Below are 14,991 nucleotides of genomic sequence, written 5' to 3'. Positions count from 1 at the left end.
ATGTGGATATTATATGCATTAATTAAAGGTGTACACATGTCTTTACTCTGCGTTTGCTCTTTTTTAACGTCCTACTAAATGCTGCCTAATCTCCCGACACCGTGGGAACAGCAGTAGGTGTTTTGTGCTAATCCATCACCATCTTTTTGGTGGCTCCTTCAATGGATGTGTGTAACCGAGTCCAGCTGGGAGAGGCTGTTCTTTAGTTTACCATTTTTTTAATTGTGAGGCCGATTTTAGATCTAACTTGGGTGTCATAATGTATCGCACCGAGATAAACCGGACCGGCTGGTGTTGACATTTAGAAGATAAAATCCTCCAGTGTGCGCTGTTTAATGAGTCTAATCGTTGGCACTTTAATCCAGCTGCTGCCCTCCGCTCTCATTAAAACAATTTGAACATGTTTGATTTTTTTTTCCCATTATATATTTTTTTTAATACACATCTGGAATCAGAGCTGTCAGCTTCACTCAGTGGGAGAAACGTGAAGACGATTTTAAATAGCCCACCTAACCCAAGAGGGAGAGAGAGTTTTCTAATCCAACTCATCAGCTTTCAGGTCTGAGCAACAACTCACCTGATATTCACCTCACTCTTGTGAGGTTCACTCACCTCTGGCTCTCGCTGCAGAATTTACAGTTCTTGTTGAATACGTATTTCACTCCATCATTTTATCCAAACTTTGCATCGGTGGATTTAGCGTCAGACGAACATTGAAATGTTCGGGTCTCATCCTGGGATGGGACTCTAATCGTACTTCAATTATCACATCACTTTGCTAATTTCTGTGTTACTGTAAATGATGATGGAGTATGTTTCTCAAGATGGATTATAGTGCTCCAAAATCACTCACCATCACCTGCTTCATCTCCATAAATAAAACAAAAGTGCTTCAGTGGTAAATTTAAGTCACAATTCAGATAGTTAAATATATAGTTTTGAAATTTCAACCATTTTATTTGTATGATTAGATACTGTCCACATCAACCAGATATAAACACAGCAAGTAGAAGGGACAAGCACTTTTCACAAAGGGCTGAAAGTGACAACGTTTGACTGTAATTTCCTGTATCAGCTTCAAAAATAAAATGTCTTGTTTAGAATAAATGGTGTGGCAGCCTTAGCACACTGCCTGGCCTGAGTTTGGATAACACTCCATGGTTTTTGATTTTGGATTGGTAGATTCATATAGATTGAGTCTGAATACTTTGGTTCCTCTCCAAATATTTTGTTAGTGAAAATAAGATTCCTCCAAAAAACTACTTTTATTTTGACGATATCAGAGAAGAAATAAACATATTTCAATGTACAGTGCTTGAAGACAAACCTTTTAAATGATATAGTTAGATAGAAATTTTATATTTGTGTGTTCTTTGTGGCAAGAACACACCTTTTGGATTCAGTCTTAAAGTTGATTGGTTGATTTTGGATGTTTGCGATACCCTGTTGGTTAGTTATGAAGGTGATCCATCTGTCTGGAAAAAAAAAAAATCAGTAAATACAACCTTTGAGTCTCAGTACATATCATGTGATATACATGTTAGTTTTTAATGCATAACGCATATGCAGTTTCAAGGAGCACAGGCATTTTTTCTTGCATATTTCATAACATAGAATAGCGTAGCATTTTATAATATATCTATATATGATGTAAGATGTTAAGTGCTGTTGGGATCAGTCGTAATGTTTTACATTAAAAGGTCTTTTCAGTGTTTATAGTCTGCAACTGTGGTAACTGTGGTGTTATACGGACGGTTCGGATCATGTTGTGAAATGAATGCACATTTTTATTTTTGTAGTGCTTTAATGCTGCAATTGAATTCCCATCTTATGAGTTTTGCCTTGATATAAAATAACAGTATGAATACAATGTGTTTCTGTACCTATTTAACATTTTCAGAACCACCTAACAACAGAGCTGGTAACCTTAACGGTTTTAAAACTTTCACACTGTTACATCAGTAATCCTCCTGCATGCTTTCATCTGATTTGTTTGAAATCATGGACAGCTGAAACAAAATGTAATTTCTCAACCCTTCCTCTCTCATATTGTTCAATTAATTAGCTCTTTTTTTTTTTTCCCCGGCTCTCTATCCGAACTGGGAGCAACACGCCAAAAACTCAACTCATAATTCTTCCTCTCGCCTCACACACTGTCAGTCCAATTAAGTGCTTTTAAATGCCTGTTGAAACAAGCGCAGGCAGACTTATTAGATTAAAAAGGAGTAGAACTCATTTGCACCCCATAATCAAATAGACTGCTGTTACCGTGGGAAAAAAAATGCTTAGCCATGCAACTTGTGCCCACTTATTCATTGAAAAATTACTCATAAAAGAGACTGATTTAGTTATTTTCTCCCCTTCACCCTCGCTCGTCAGGAAAGCCACGGCGAGCGGGTGAGCCTGTACATGAGTGAGAGCGAGCGAGACAGGCTATCATCCCATCAGTATTCATAGACTATAGCCAGTCCTGCCCGCCCGGTCTCACAGCGGGGGTTCGGGTCTATGAAGATAAAGAGATTTTTCTGGAGTGAATGACCCTAATTCTGACCTGACACTCACACAGGAGTACACGCTCTGCTCCACACACATACATATATACATGCACATCCAGTAATTAAGCAGGGAGGAATGAAATCCACGGCTCAACCTTTACCCGTGGACTCTCATTCTCTTATGCCGGTGCTCTGAAATGCATTTACACTGCGGGGTTTCCTCTGCATATCCGAATGCAAACCGGACCACCTAAGGCTCCCCTTTTTTACCGTCACCTTTCCAACTTCGTGTCTAAAAAAACCCCAAGAACAAACAAACAAACAAACAAAAAAAATTTACATTTTGTTAGTGGTTTTGCCAGCACCATGACCCCATGTTGAGCCGGCAAAAATATCACATCTCACAGCAGCTGTTGCAGAAAAAACCCAGATATCATTTTGGAATAGTTAATGCGGCACAATGTAAGAATAATGATTTTCTTTCTTCTGGGACATTTGTAAAGGACAAGGTCATTCAGGGCCTAATTGTCACTGCTCATACACTCACAGGGCCGGATAAGACCAGAGGAAGGGCAGGATGGTGGTGGACGTTCAGGCCCCGAGCGGAGACTCTTCCCTCCCTCTCCTCCTGTCCTTTTATCCCTCCTCTCCTCTATCGCGACGCTCATCTCCACGACAAATTGAATTCTTCTCCGGAATCTGCCTAAGCAGCTTCATGAGTCTAACCCGGGAGTGGAGGCTTGTCCGTGATACAGCAGCGAGAGAGAGAGATGGGGGAGAATCAAAAATGTGTGTGTGTGTGTGTGTGTGTGTGTGTGTGTGTGTGTGTGTGTGTGTGTGTGTGTGTGTGTGTGTGTGTGTGTGTGTGTGTGTGTGTGTGTGTGTGTGTGTGTGTGTGTGTGTGTGTGTGTGTGTGTGTGTGTGTGTGTGTGTGTGTGTGTGTGTGAGAGAGAGAGGACACGTCTGCTTTGTGACTCTCCTGTCATATTTGAAGGCCAATCTCTCTGTTAGGCAACATTCCTCCCGAAGAGACAAAAGAAAAGAGGAGACCTTGAGCTGCCTCACGCTCTGACAGAGATGGACCGAGGGGCAACAAGAGACGGAGGACAGAACAAAGGCAGGAAGCGGTGGGGCTTGATGGACAGAGAGGTGGCCGGGTAGCCGGGCTTACGAGAAAGATAGACAGGTTAGAAAGAGGCAGCACGGCTGTGTGTGTGTGTGTGTGTGGGGGGGGGGGGGGGGGGGGGGGGGGGGGGGGCAGAGAGGGTGACGCCATGACATTGAGTGACAGAGAGAGGAAGGGAGGGAGACCGATAGTGGCAGTGAGTGAAACATGCTGTTAGCTGACCTTGCTTCGCTCAAATGTAGTGTTCGCCGTCTATCTATAGTTTCTAATGGACTGTCTTTAAAGTAGAAGGTATTAAGCAACCATGAACAATGATTGGCAGGTTTGGCGAAGGGGGGGGGGGCAATAAAAGTAGGTAAAGAGTGCAGTAGATTAGGCGAAGGTACAAAACCTTCCTTCTGGCAACATCACAGCTGACTGTCATGTTTGATGATATTTGAGGGATACACTCCTAAACATCTACGACTTTATGGGAAGAAAAGTTTATGTGGAAATGTATATCTGATGTACAAAATATCAAGAAAGAAAACCTTTTTAAGCTGGAAGTGGAAGCTCCTGGTCCAGAATTGCACCGTCATGTGCTAACCCTCTACACCTCAGTGTGTTCCTGCGTGGCCTCGTCCCATAACAACCTGTGCTTGTAATATTGTTTTTGTTCCCCGATGCCACCAGACTCGATCGGTAAATTTAGACCTTTTCGATACAGTCGTTGATGATATACTGCTGCCTTGATCACCCAGCGTGTTGGACTGTGAGAGTTTTAGGCCATGATTTTGAAAACTGTGGTTTTCATGTTCGACCAGTAGTGGTTGCTGCTGTTTGCAGAGAACATGTGCTATAAACATTTAAAATGGTGAGAACACGGACATTCGTATGGACAGACGACCGAGTTGGATTGTTATTACTTTGATTCTCAACTACAAAACCAGCAAGTCCCAGGAGAATATGTACTGGGAGTCACGACACTCTGGAGGCAAACGTTTGTTGTTATTATTATCTTGCCAACTTCACATACGTAGTAGAACTATTGTGGTGCAAATGTGACATAGCAGCGTTCCAGAAAAGTAGTGTTTTCCTCCATCAACATGGGGAGTCGTTTGGAGCATTTTCAAAAAGTTGTATTTACCCGTTTACACGGAGATGGAGTCCGAGTGTTTTGCACCTTGGAAGCAGTTTTTAAAAAGTGGCAGCGTTTCAGAAAAGTCGCTGTTTTCCCTTGTTTATAAGTTTCATCTTTTCACATTTTCACTTGAGAACGTGGAAACGGGGCCTTGGTGTCATGTGACTGAGGTGAGTTGGGTGTCACGTAAAAGCTTCAGTTGCCCATCAGAATGGGCGATACAGTACACGAGGCCGAGCAGAGGCAATACTCTAAATATAGAGTAGCATGAAACAGTTGTTTTGCCTTTGCTCAGAAAGTTCTAAAGATTTCACGTCTTCGCTTCTACGTCAGCCTCGGACATCCTGAGCCTTATCTATTTCAGGAAATGTGCTCAGCATTGATAAGTACCTCATACAACCCCTCTTCAAATGACCTCAACTCTTTGACCTTCTAACAGCCCTTTGAAGATGTGTCACAGATTGTCCGAAATACGGGAAAGCAAAGGCATTTTGGACAATCTGTGACACAGTGCCAAAGAGTTGAAATCAAAGTGGTCTTTTGGAAAATATCCATGCAGGTGTGACCTCTTTCCCCTGGTCCCTCTCTCTTGTTCTTTTCTATATTTCTATGCCTGATGGGGACGTTACATTGACTTAGAATGATGTGCTGCAGACTGCCTCTAAACTCAGCACTAACAACTACCTGCCTAACTTGAACTTAAACATGACATTACCTGGACATTTCCCCAATGTCTTGGCCTAACTTTTAGCCACAAACACGTTTGTAGACTTACGCTTGCAGGCCTCGCTCAAAATTGTAAAGCTTGTTAACTTGAGCCATAATTCAAAATTTATCCAACTCTATTTTAAGCCCTTAAGTAAAATCTTTGTCCTTAAAAGACATAAAACATTCTGTAGTACAGCAAGTGTGGGGTTTCTGTTTGTGTAACTGCAGTAAAACCTTAAAACTGTTACACCTGCAGCTTAACAGCGTTATATAATAAACGTAGGGCCCTACAAATGTATCACACATGCACGCACGCACGTACGCAAGTACGTACGCACGCACGCACGCACGCACGCACGCACGCACGCACACACAGAGGGAGTGAATTATAGTGCTGGTCAGCAGTTTGACATTGGAGTCTGCACTGCCAGCCATCGCTGTGTAGAGACAGAATATTCCAAATAAATCCTTATGCTCTCACCAGCGCACAGTCACATGCACACGCGTGCACTGTTTCGATCTCTTCCAGCCAGCCGTACACACATATAAATCTGTCTTAGATGGAACACTTCCCTCTTGTGCAGAGAGCAGGCAGCTATCAATCTGAAAGAAGGAGTGAGACGGAGAAACGGCGCAAGCAAAGCAGAGAAGGAGAGGAGAAGAAAAGCGGCGGCCCTGAGACATCGGCAGGGGAATAAGGAATTAGGAAAGGAAGCAGAGACAGTGGAGTGGAAATGAGAGGGTTTGAGGAAATACTGAAGTGGCAGCCATCTGAAAGGGGGGAAAGAGAGAAATAGAGAATATGAAACTATGGCTTACAGTTATAGCCGTCCCTGTTCCAAACATTGCAGTGAGATAAGTTTGCCCTCTCTGAGCCAGATTTTATGTTTGTGCATGTTTAAAAGAAAAGAAATAAATCACTATCTTGCACAGCAAAACCCAGAAGCTGAACTTTCTTTTCTGCTTCAGAGGATCCAGGCCTGTAAATGCCCCGGCAGGTCCAGACGCTAGTTGCTGTGGACAGTCTCTTTACCCTGGAAGCCTCAGCCCTCTGTGGTGGAGAGCCAGGTCTGCACACCTGAGCCAAGAGTTAAAGACTGGGTGGCATTGTTTACAAGTGTGCAGGAAGTGCACCTGTGCACAAGTGATTTTAGCGGGCTTGTTATGAGTCAGCCTCTGCAAAGTGACTGGAAAAGACAAAACTGTACAATCTGTGCTTGGGTGTGCCACTACCATAGGTGATCACACGTTTCTGCACTTTTATTTCTATCCTGTTGGCACTGATGGAATTTTTTTTTTTTTTTTTTTTTGCCAATGCTCAATTCTCATACCCATGATTTCTACACTCATTGCAGTGGCCCTCAACACTTTTCGACTATGACCATCCAATCAGGAGATTCATCAGCAGATTTGTCACATCAGATGTTCAGTTCACTCAAAACACACAGTGAAACTGAAGAACCACCAGATATTGAAAATTGAAGTAATCCTGGAGAAACGGGCAGAAGCACTCACTCATCGCACATTCTTTATTTTTTTTTTTAAATATAATTATTTTTCCTTCTTTGACAAATTTATAATCTGACAGTCCGAACATTCAGCAGAGGGTTAAAAAGTTGCTTATCAGCAGCAGGTTTCTCTCCCTGATATCCTAATAACTTTTTTTATTTATTTCCTTAGATTTTATTTTAACTTTGTGTTTTAAGGATATTTTGTCATCACCATGAAAAGTCTAATCATGTGTGGTAGGAAAGGAATTTCTAAACTTAAATAGGAAAAATAATGACTTTATGAGGAATGTAAATATTGAAGTAGAGCCGTGAAGTGATCAATGCCTCTTTTTTTCCTCCTGACTCACTCCTTGTTTCATTTGGTAGATGAATGTAATTACGAGCTTCACCCCCAACTTTCCACTGCGCTGTTTTAAATCGGTAGTTATTCAAGCTCAGACTGAAATAACCACTAACCGACTAATATTTCTGGTGCAGGCTAGCGAGAGGGCGGACATCTAATCATCTAGCCGACTAATTGCGCACATCCTTATATTTCATCTCGTGTCATGCCAAATAAAAAACGTATTAGTGAAGGCAAAAGCCTCACTTGCTTTTGTCCACTTGCATAATAATTCTCCTTTCATAGTTAATTATACTCCTAACTATAATTAAATGTAACTATACTGGCGGATAGACTAATGGTGGAAGTGACGGTGATAACCAATTCACTTCTTTTTCCAACATCAGCAGCAGGTTGACCTAAACTCTTTGGAGTTGTCTTGGCTTTTTTTTTTCTTTGATAGTCTTTCTCCACTTCCCTTTGTCTGCCTCCTGTCAAGTCAGTAACATCTGGAAGGTCAGGACGCCCAAAGTTGTTGTGAGATGGACTCCGACTGAAAGGCTGATTAATCAATGCCTGAATGAAGGGAATACTTTCATATTCCACTCGAAGGTGAAAGTTGCATTTCCAGCATCTTCAATGCTATACATGGTTTTAGGCAGCCAGCTGATGGTCAATTTTTGGAAAAGACTGCCGAAGAAATAGCGGACGTGCTGCTCAAAGCCTCTAAAATATGTGTATCATGGAAGTCTAAATCCGTATCTTCTCACCGAAATATAGTGAATTATCAGGTTGTGTACACAACTCACAACTGACCTCCGGTTTATTACGCCCAGTAACAAGCAACCTGATTGGCCACTTGATACCCTGTGGTATGTACCTTTTGAAATGCGGTCTCTGATTGGTTCAAAATTCTCTGACTCATTTTGGTGCGTTCAAATGCCGAAGCAGAGAGGATGAACTTCCTTTCCAAGATGCCGAGGAATTCTATCTGTGGAATCCACACAGGTGGGACTAATTCTCAGGACCTATGATCTTTCTAAATTTTTAATTTCCAAAATGTTGACACATGTTTAGATAACTGCACATCATTCATGTTTTTCAGTGAAGAATAAAACATTCTTTGTTGTGAAAATGTTGATTTTGATATAAGTATTGACACTCATGTTTGTTCCTCTACCCATTTAAGTATGTGTGGCGGTGACACACTAAGGCCTTGGGACGGAGCTATAGGAGGCCTGCCGAGAACAAATAAGAACCGATATTCAATTAAAAACTGATAAGAGAATAACAGAAACTATTTCGGAGTTCAGAGTCTACAGGTGCTCAGTTTATGGGTGCAGATGAAACCAAAGTGTCAACTACAGGGGACATAAACAAGCACATGTTTGAAGTGAGGCGTCTCAGTTACAGGTACAGGTGGAAAACTTCCCCAATGAGAAGAAGCCATTACCTTCAAAGGAAAAAAGACACCATTTCAAAAAAGCGAGAAAGGATATAGGACCCCCGCCCCCCCACCACCAAACACCTATTTCTGCCTAAACCCATGATGCTCGACCGATCTCAAAGGAGGATATGTCCCGACGTTCTCGTGTGAGGCACACTCTTCAAGCACCTCCCATCATATTTCAGTCTCCTTTTTCCAAGTGTTACTTTCAAAGCTGCGGTGAAGTGCCGCTTTAAGAGTTTGACCTTTGTCACCATGCGCGACTTAAAGTGCAGCACGCCCTGGCATTTTGATCCGCTTGAAGTGGCGCCAGCGACGCACAGCAGATGCTCCGCGCTAAGCAGTAGTCAAGTTACGGCGTGTCTTTCCAGGGAGTAAATGTGATACAATGGCTGCTTTTCTGGACCGTTGATGCACATCAGTGCTGGGAACCCAGACGAGGCGATACGGCGCTGCGCGTCGGAGCGTCGGAGCGCACATGCTTGAAAAGCAAACGTTTTTACATGAGCATTATGTGTTTGTGGTGACAAGGCTTGACTCAACAAGTATACATACATATTTTTATTATTTATTTACACAGGTGGAGAAATTGACCCAAATCAAACTAAACCAATAACATATCAGCAGATGTATTACTCAAAAACTGAATTATTTTATTCATAATATTTTTAGTTGATAAGCCATGTAAATACATAAATGAGGAAAAACTACAGTATCTCTGCAGGCCGACATTTAAAAGCGGGAAAAAAAATGCTTGAAACTTTGGAATGATTTTTTTTCCGATCCCCTTGTAGAAATGACATTAGGAATTCAAAGAGTATTGATGCAATTACATTCACCTTCTCACTTTGTTAGTCATCTCAACAGCAACATTCTGCATTAAATTACTGTTTTGATGGACAAACTTTCAGGATGTTTCTGTAGATGCTGTGGCCACACTGTGCAGGAGTCGCTTAGGGCCGCTTTGACAGGCTTGACAAATTGATTGAAGAGTTTCAGGGGAAGGCGGCAGTGACTTTTCCTCCTTCTTTTTTTTGTCATTGCTCTGATTCCAGTCGCCTGTAAATTAGTTTATGTATCTGATTTGACATTTGCTAAATGGCATCTGAAAGCATTACTGCAGATCTGGCAGTTTCCAGTCTGAAGTTATGCCCAATAAAAATCAGGAAGCATTGTTTCTTCTTTTCTTTTCTGTCGGTGGCAGGAAATATTCGATTTTATCTGTTTCCCTCTTTGTGTGTGTGGGAGAAAAAGCGCAGCTGGAGTTTACTCTATCGTCTATGAATGATTGATGCAGACAGAAAAAAGTGATCTTCTCTCCTCGGTGTGTGTCTTTGTGTATCAGAAGTGGCCCCCTACCTGCGAGGGGGTGGACCGGGGCAGCAGGTGGTGTTGGAGGGAAACCGGCTGGTGCTGACCTGCCTGGCTGGAGGCAGCTGGCCCCTGCAGTACCGCTGGACTCTCAACAACAGCAACGTCACAGACTGGACGCCACAGTACAGGTCAGTAAGTGCTCATCGCGTCGGACATTTTCTCACCATTGATATCTCTATTTCCTCTATGCCTGCCTTTTTTTTTTTCGTCCATGTGAAATGCTCCCTGCCCTCTCCTCTCCCATCCTTCATTCGGAGGGGGCTCCTCCTTGCTCGGCCATGCCTGTGGCGTGGACTGAACGTCTTCAGGGGTAAAGAGCTTGTGTCTGTTGGTGATGGAGTGTGTTTAGAGAAGGTCAGAGCATTTAGACAGCAGAGCCAAAGTGAGATTAATAATTACATTAGCACTATAAATATGTATATGGTCTGGGCGAAAGAAGAGGAGCACCAATCAATATGTCTGAGCTAATTCTTTGTCTTGCTCCGCGCACCTCCCTCTCTCTCTTTCTCTCCCTCTCCCTGTCCCTCTCCCTGTCCCTGTCCCCTCTCCCTGTCCCTCTCCCTCTCCCTCTCTCCCTCTCCCTCTCCCTCTCCCTCTCCCTCTCCTCTCCCTGTCCCTCTCCCTGTCCCTGTCCCTGTCCCTGTCCCTCTCCCTGTCCCTCTCCCTCTCCCTCTCCCTCTCCCTCTCCTCTCCCTGTCCCTGTCCCTCTCCCTGTCCCTGTCCCTGTCCCTCTCCCTCTCCCTCTCCCTCTCCTCCTCTCCCTCTCTCTCCTCGCTGTGAAACAAAATAGTTTTCCACATCATTCAGAAATTCAGGGAATCTTGGGAGCGTGTGCACGTCGAGGGGGAGAAGAAGTCGAGCCAGCATTTTGTAGGCACCCGTCATGCGAGCCAGGAGGCGTCGTGTTGCTCTGCGCCGCTCCGAGCAGTGTGGCTCTATCGCTGGGCGAGGCCGGCGCTCCAGGATATGACTGTGTGTTTGTGTGGTCTTGTATTTCCCTCCTGACAGTGGGTTTCCATGGAATAAGGTCTGAGATGTGGTTTTGGAGTGAAGGTTGGGATTTGGATCAGGGTTAGGCTCAAACAAAAAGCTGTGATGGTTACGGTTGGTGTAGGTCAGAGGTCACCGACCTTTTACAGTCTGAGAGCGACTTTAAGGGTACAGAGCAATACGAAGGGCTTTAAACTTTCTGATGAATTAGTTTGCAGCTCACAAGGTCCCAGTGGGAAACCCGGTGCTCATAGAGATTTGTGTTGGCTGATCTTGGTCAAAGAGAAAACATGATGTCAGGTGAGATGTGGTGTTTTTCCCTCATTCTATGGGGTCAACATCTCAAGAACTATCTCAATACATTATTGGAAATCTTCTTTGTTGTCTTCTTCTCTCTCTTTGCCCCTTTAGCAAAAACCTTAGTTGACCTTGTGGGACTAAACTACAGAGCCTGACAGGATTCCGATCTGGTCATAGATTTCTTTTTTCAGATTAAGGTCATGGTTAAGATTAAAATAATGTCTGAAAATGGAATATAGTTTGTTTTTTTATTTCTTTTTAAATACTATAAGGATTCAACACGCCATCATGTGAGTGAAGAGTCAACACTGGATTAAAGCTCATCTTCCCCTCAGGAGGTGGATTACAACACAATCGAGTTACTTATCACTGTTACAGTTGTTTCATAGTCTCCGATGCTTTTACCCCTCAAGTGGAGGAATAGGAAAAATATCAATCCCTAAGAACAAAACACATTTTGAGAACTGAATTGGTTATGTAATGGAGACGGATTAAAATGATAAAATAAACTTCAGCGTGAAATCTTAAGAGGAATTCATGATAATACTTTATATCATGAGAAACATCAGCGGAAGTCTATCGTTCAAGAGAAAATTACTATCATGAGACAAATGGGCAATTTCTTTGCAACCATCCCGGTCATTTCTTCTTCTTCAGGATAACTTAATAATCCCATTACTCGTTACAGTGCTGTAACAGCAGGTTTCACCGTCTGTATCAGTCTTTATTGATTTATTTTTAGTGTAATCAGATTGACAGACCTCTTTTTTCTATATCGAACTCAACACGCCGTTTCTCCACATATAGTCGACCTATAATCTTCTTTTTTTTTATCTCAATATTTTTGTCACAAAATATTCCCAATCACTGGAAAAATTTGCAAATGTTCCTTAAAAATGATGTCTCGTCCAGGGATGTCAAACACAATTCAGGTCCGAGGCCACCTACAACCTAATTTCACCTGGACTGTGTCGGACTGGTAAAATAGAAATCCTTAAATTTAAACTTTAAAATGTTCTTTGTTCTGGCTTGGACTATACATGTCTATAAATGTCTATACTTTCATCAAACCAAACAAAAATTATTTACGAAAAGGACTACAATCTAAACATAAAGCCAGTTTTATTGATACCGTCTGGTGCAAAATACAGTGAAATATTAAATGCTGCATTATGCATGTTTATAAAATCTCACCCTGTCAGCGCGGCTTTGAGGCTCGTTTGGTTACAATAAGAAGTTCATATCACTGATGTCTCTGCTCAGGTCTCAGTGTCGAGTTGTGTCCACTACACTTTGGAAATTTGTTTAAAAATCAATGTTTTCTTTGAGATTTTCATCAATTGCTTGGCGGTACGGCGGCCCAGATTGGAGCCTCTCAGGCCGGCTTTCAGCAGGCGAGCCTCATGTTTCACACCCCCGGTCTCGACCTAATGTCCTCTGAACTGATGGAGAGCGGACTGTCTGTGAGAGGTTGAATGTGAGACGAATCATAATGAAATGTGAATAAAAGTGTTATTTAAATGCAATTCATTTCATTTCCCCCGTGGATTTCAAAAGCATTGTGGTCTTTACAGCGTAACCCCTCTCTCCCTGTTAAACCCATCCCCATCAGAATAGTTCTTATTCTTCTATACCTCCGTTCTGTTTGGTGGGCGGGACAGTGGAGAATTCAGATGAGCCACGCTGTGAATGAAAGTGATTTACATTAATGGAAACTTCAGTGTTTGTTTTTTTTGTTTTCAGCTCAACTATCGCAGCTTGTCACATTTTACACACAGCAAGTAAAAAATAAAACATCAGTCGACAAGTTGGAGTTAACAGAAAAAGGAAAGACGTCACACTTGCTTTGTTTTCACTGTTGACAAGGCTACTGTATCTTCTTTGCCACCGCACATGTTCCAATGCCAAGTTGTTGTTTTTTTCACAAAAGACTTATTTTCTTCCATCAGTTACAGCCAATGCTGTAAAGACTGCATGGAGAACTACTTTAAAGCTTGTAATCATAAAGTCTGATTTATTACTGCCTCACCGGATTTCATTTTAAATGATGTGTTATGTTCACACTTTTATCCAATGTCAGCTCACATCACAACATCACACACAGTCCTTGTTATTTTGCGTGTGTGTTGAGATCAATGCTGCTCGGGAGTTGTGGTCAACCCAGGCTGAATCTTGCCTTTCGGTAGAAGCCGTTTGAAATCACTCTCCTCTTGAATTAGATGGTAAATCTCTGCTTGTTTACAAGACGGGGAGTTAGTCAGAGATATGGAGAAATTACCATTCTTCATCAGGAAGAAACTTGTTGAAACTTCAGAAAATCTCGCCCGCCACACTGCTCACAGCCCGATACAAAAAAAACTCAACAAAACAAAACACAATAGAACTCAGACAGAGAGAAAGTGACCAATATCAAAATCTGTTTCAGGATCAGAGCTGCTGTGTAATGTGTCGTCCTTCATTCAAATGGAATTGCGTGTGCAAGTCTTTCATGTTCATATGTGTGTGTGTGTATTTCTGTGTGTGTGGGGGGGGGGGGGGGGGGGGGGGTTGTGTATGTTGGCAGCTTTCGCCGACAGCCTGGGAGTTAAATACTTGGCTGTCCCAGTACTCATAATGAGGCCCAAAGCGATGTCCAGTTTTACTGTGTATTTCTGGTGTGTGCGTGTGTGTGTGTGTGTGTGTCCGTCCAGCATGGCATCAACCTGGATCCTATGCCAAACTTCCCATTAGTGAAGCACAGTCCATTAAAACCCCATTAACAATCCCACTCAGTGAAAAAACAAAACACGCACAGACTCAAAAACAGTGCGTGCACACACACACACACACACACGCACATACAGACATACAGTACACACACAAACAGAGACACATGCACTCCTCTGCCTTGTACAACCTCAGACCCAATCCGTTTCCTCAGATCAAGGTCATGAATTGAAATGACGCCAGAGTGCGTTCATATGGTCAAACAGACATCCACCTTCTCTCCCTTCTGTCTCTCTTTAATCTCCAGACATCACCCATTAGGGCTTCTCTTTGTATCTTTGCTCACAACTTGCCGTCCTGCTGTTTCTGTCCATCTTTAGGTTATTTATGCCGTCTCTGAAGAGAACTGATGCTGGCCAGTATCAGTGTATGGTGAGGAACAGGATGGGGGCGGTGATACACCGGAGGACGGAGGTGCAGGTGGCCTGTAAGTAGGCAAATTACACACACACACACACACACACACACACACTGCAAGACGAGTGGGAGGAAATAGCCACACGGGGAGAACATGCAAAGCCACACTGAAGGCCCGACATCAACTCAGACCTGAGGCAACAAGACGAGGCTGCTAACGTCAACATGGCTGTGTGGAAGCCTTTTCATTGCCAAACCTTCAATTAAACCCTTTCAGAGGGATCACATTCGGCAACGACAATATTTTTCTTCTTGTTTCCTCTGAACTCACACTGATGTCTTATTGCCTGTCAGAGATTCCAGGAGGAAACGGCCGAGTTAAAATCTGTGAACAGGAACGTCTGAACTGCTGGTATTTGTCAGGATTCTAGGATGTGTACAGATTGTAAAATGTCCCAGGTTTCAGAAATGGGTC

At 42.9% G+C, this 14,991-nt stretch overlaps 1 protein-coding gene across 1 annotated transcript in view; it reads left to right on the top strand.

Moving 5' to 3' along the window:
- The window catches only part of LOC308110328 (protein sidekick-1-like), a gene marked incomplete at its 5' end in the record, with an annotated part of 289,129 nt that overhangs the window by 100,437 nt on the left and 173,701 nt on the right, over window positions 1-14,991 (top strand). Inside the window, 2 exons of the mRNA XM_080464568.1 lie at window positions 10,075-10,231; window positions 14,480-14,586. Coding sequence (XP_080320694.1) covers window positions 10,075-10,231; window positions 14,480-14,586 — 264 coding nt within the window. The remainder of the gene's footprint in view (window positions 1-10,074; window positions 10,232-14,479; window positions 14,587-14,991) is intronic.

Source organism: Lipophrys pholis (genome assembly GCF_963383615.2).
Source record: "Lipophrys pholis genome assembly, chromosome: 5".
In the NCBI taxonomy this organism is placed as follows: Eukaryota; Metazoa; Chordata; class Actinopteri; order Blenniiformes; family Blenniidae; genus Lipophrys; species Lipophrys pholis.
This window is presented reverse-complemented; position numbering and strand designations above follow the sequence as displayed.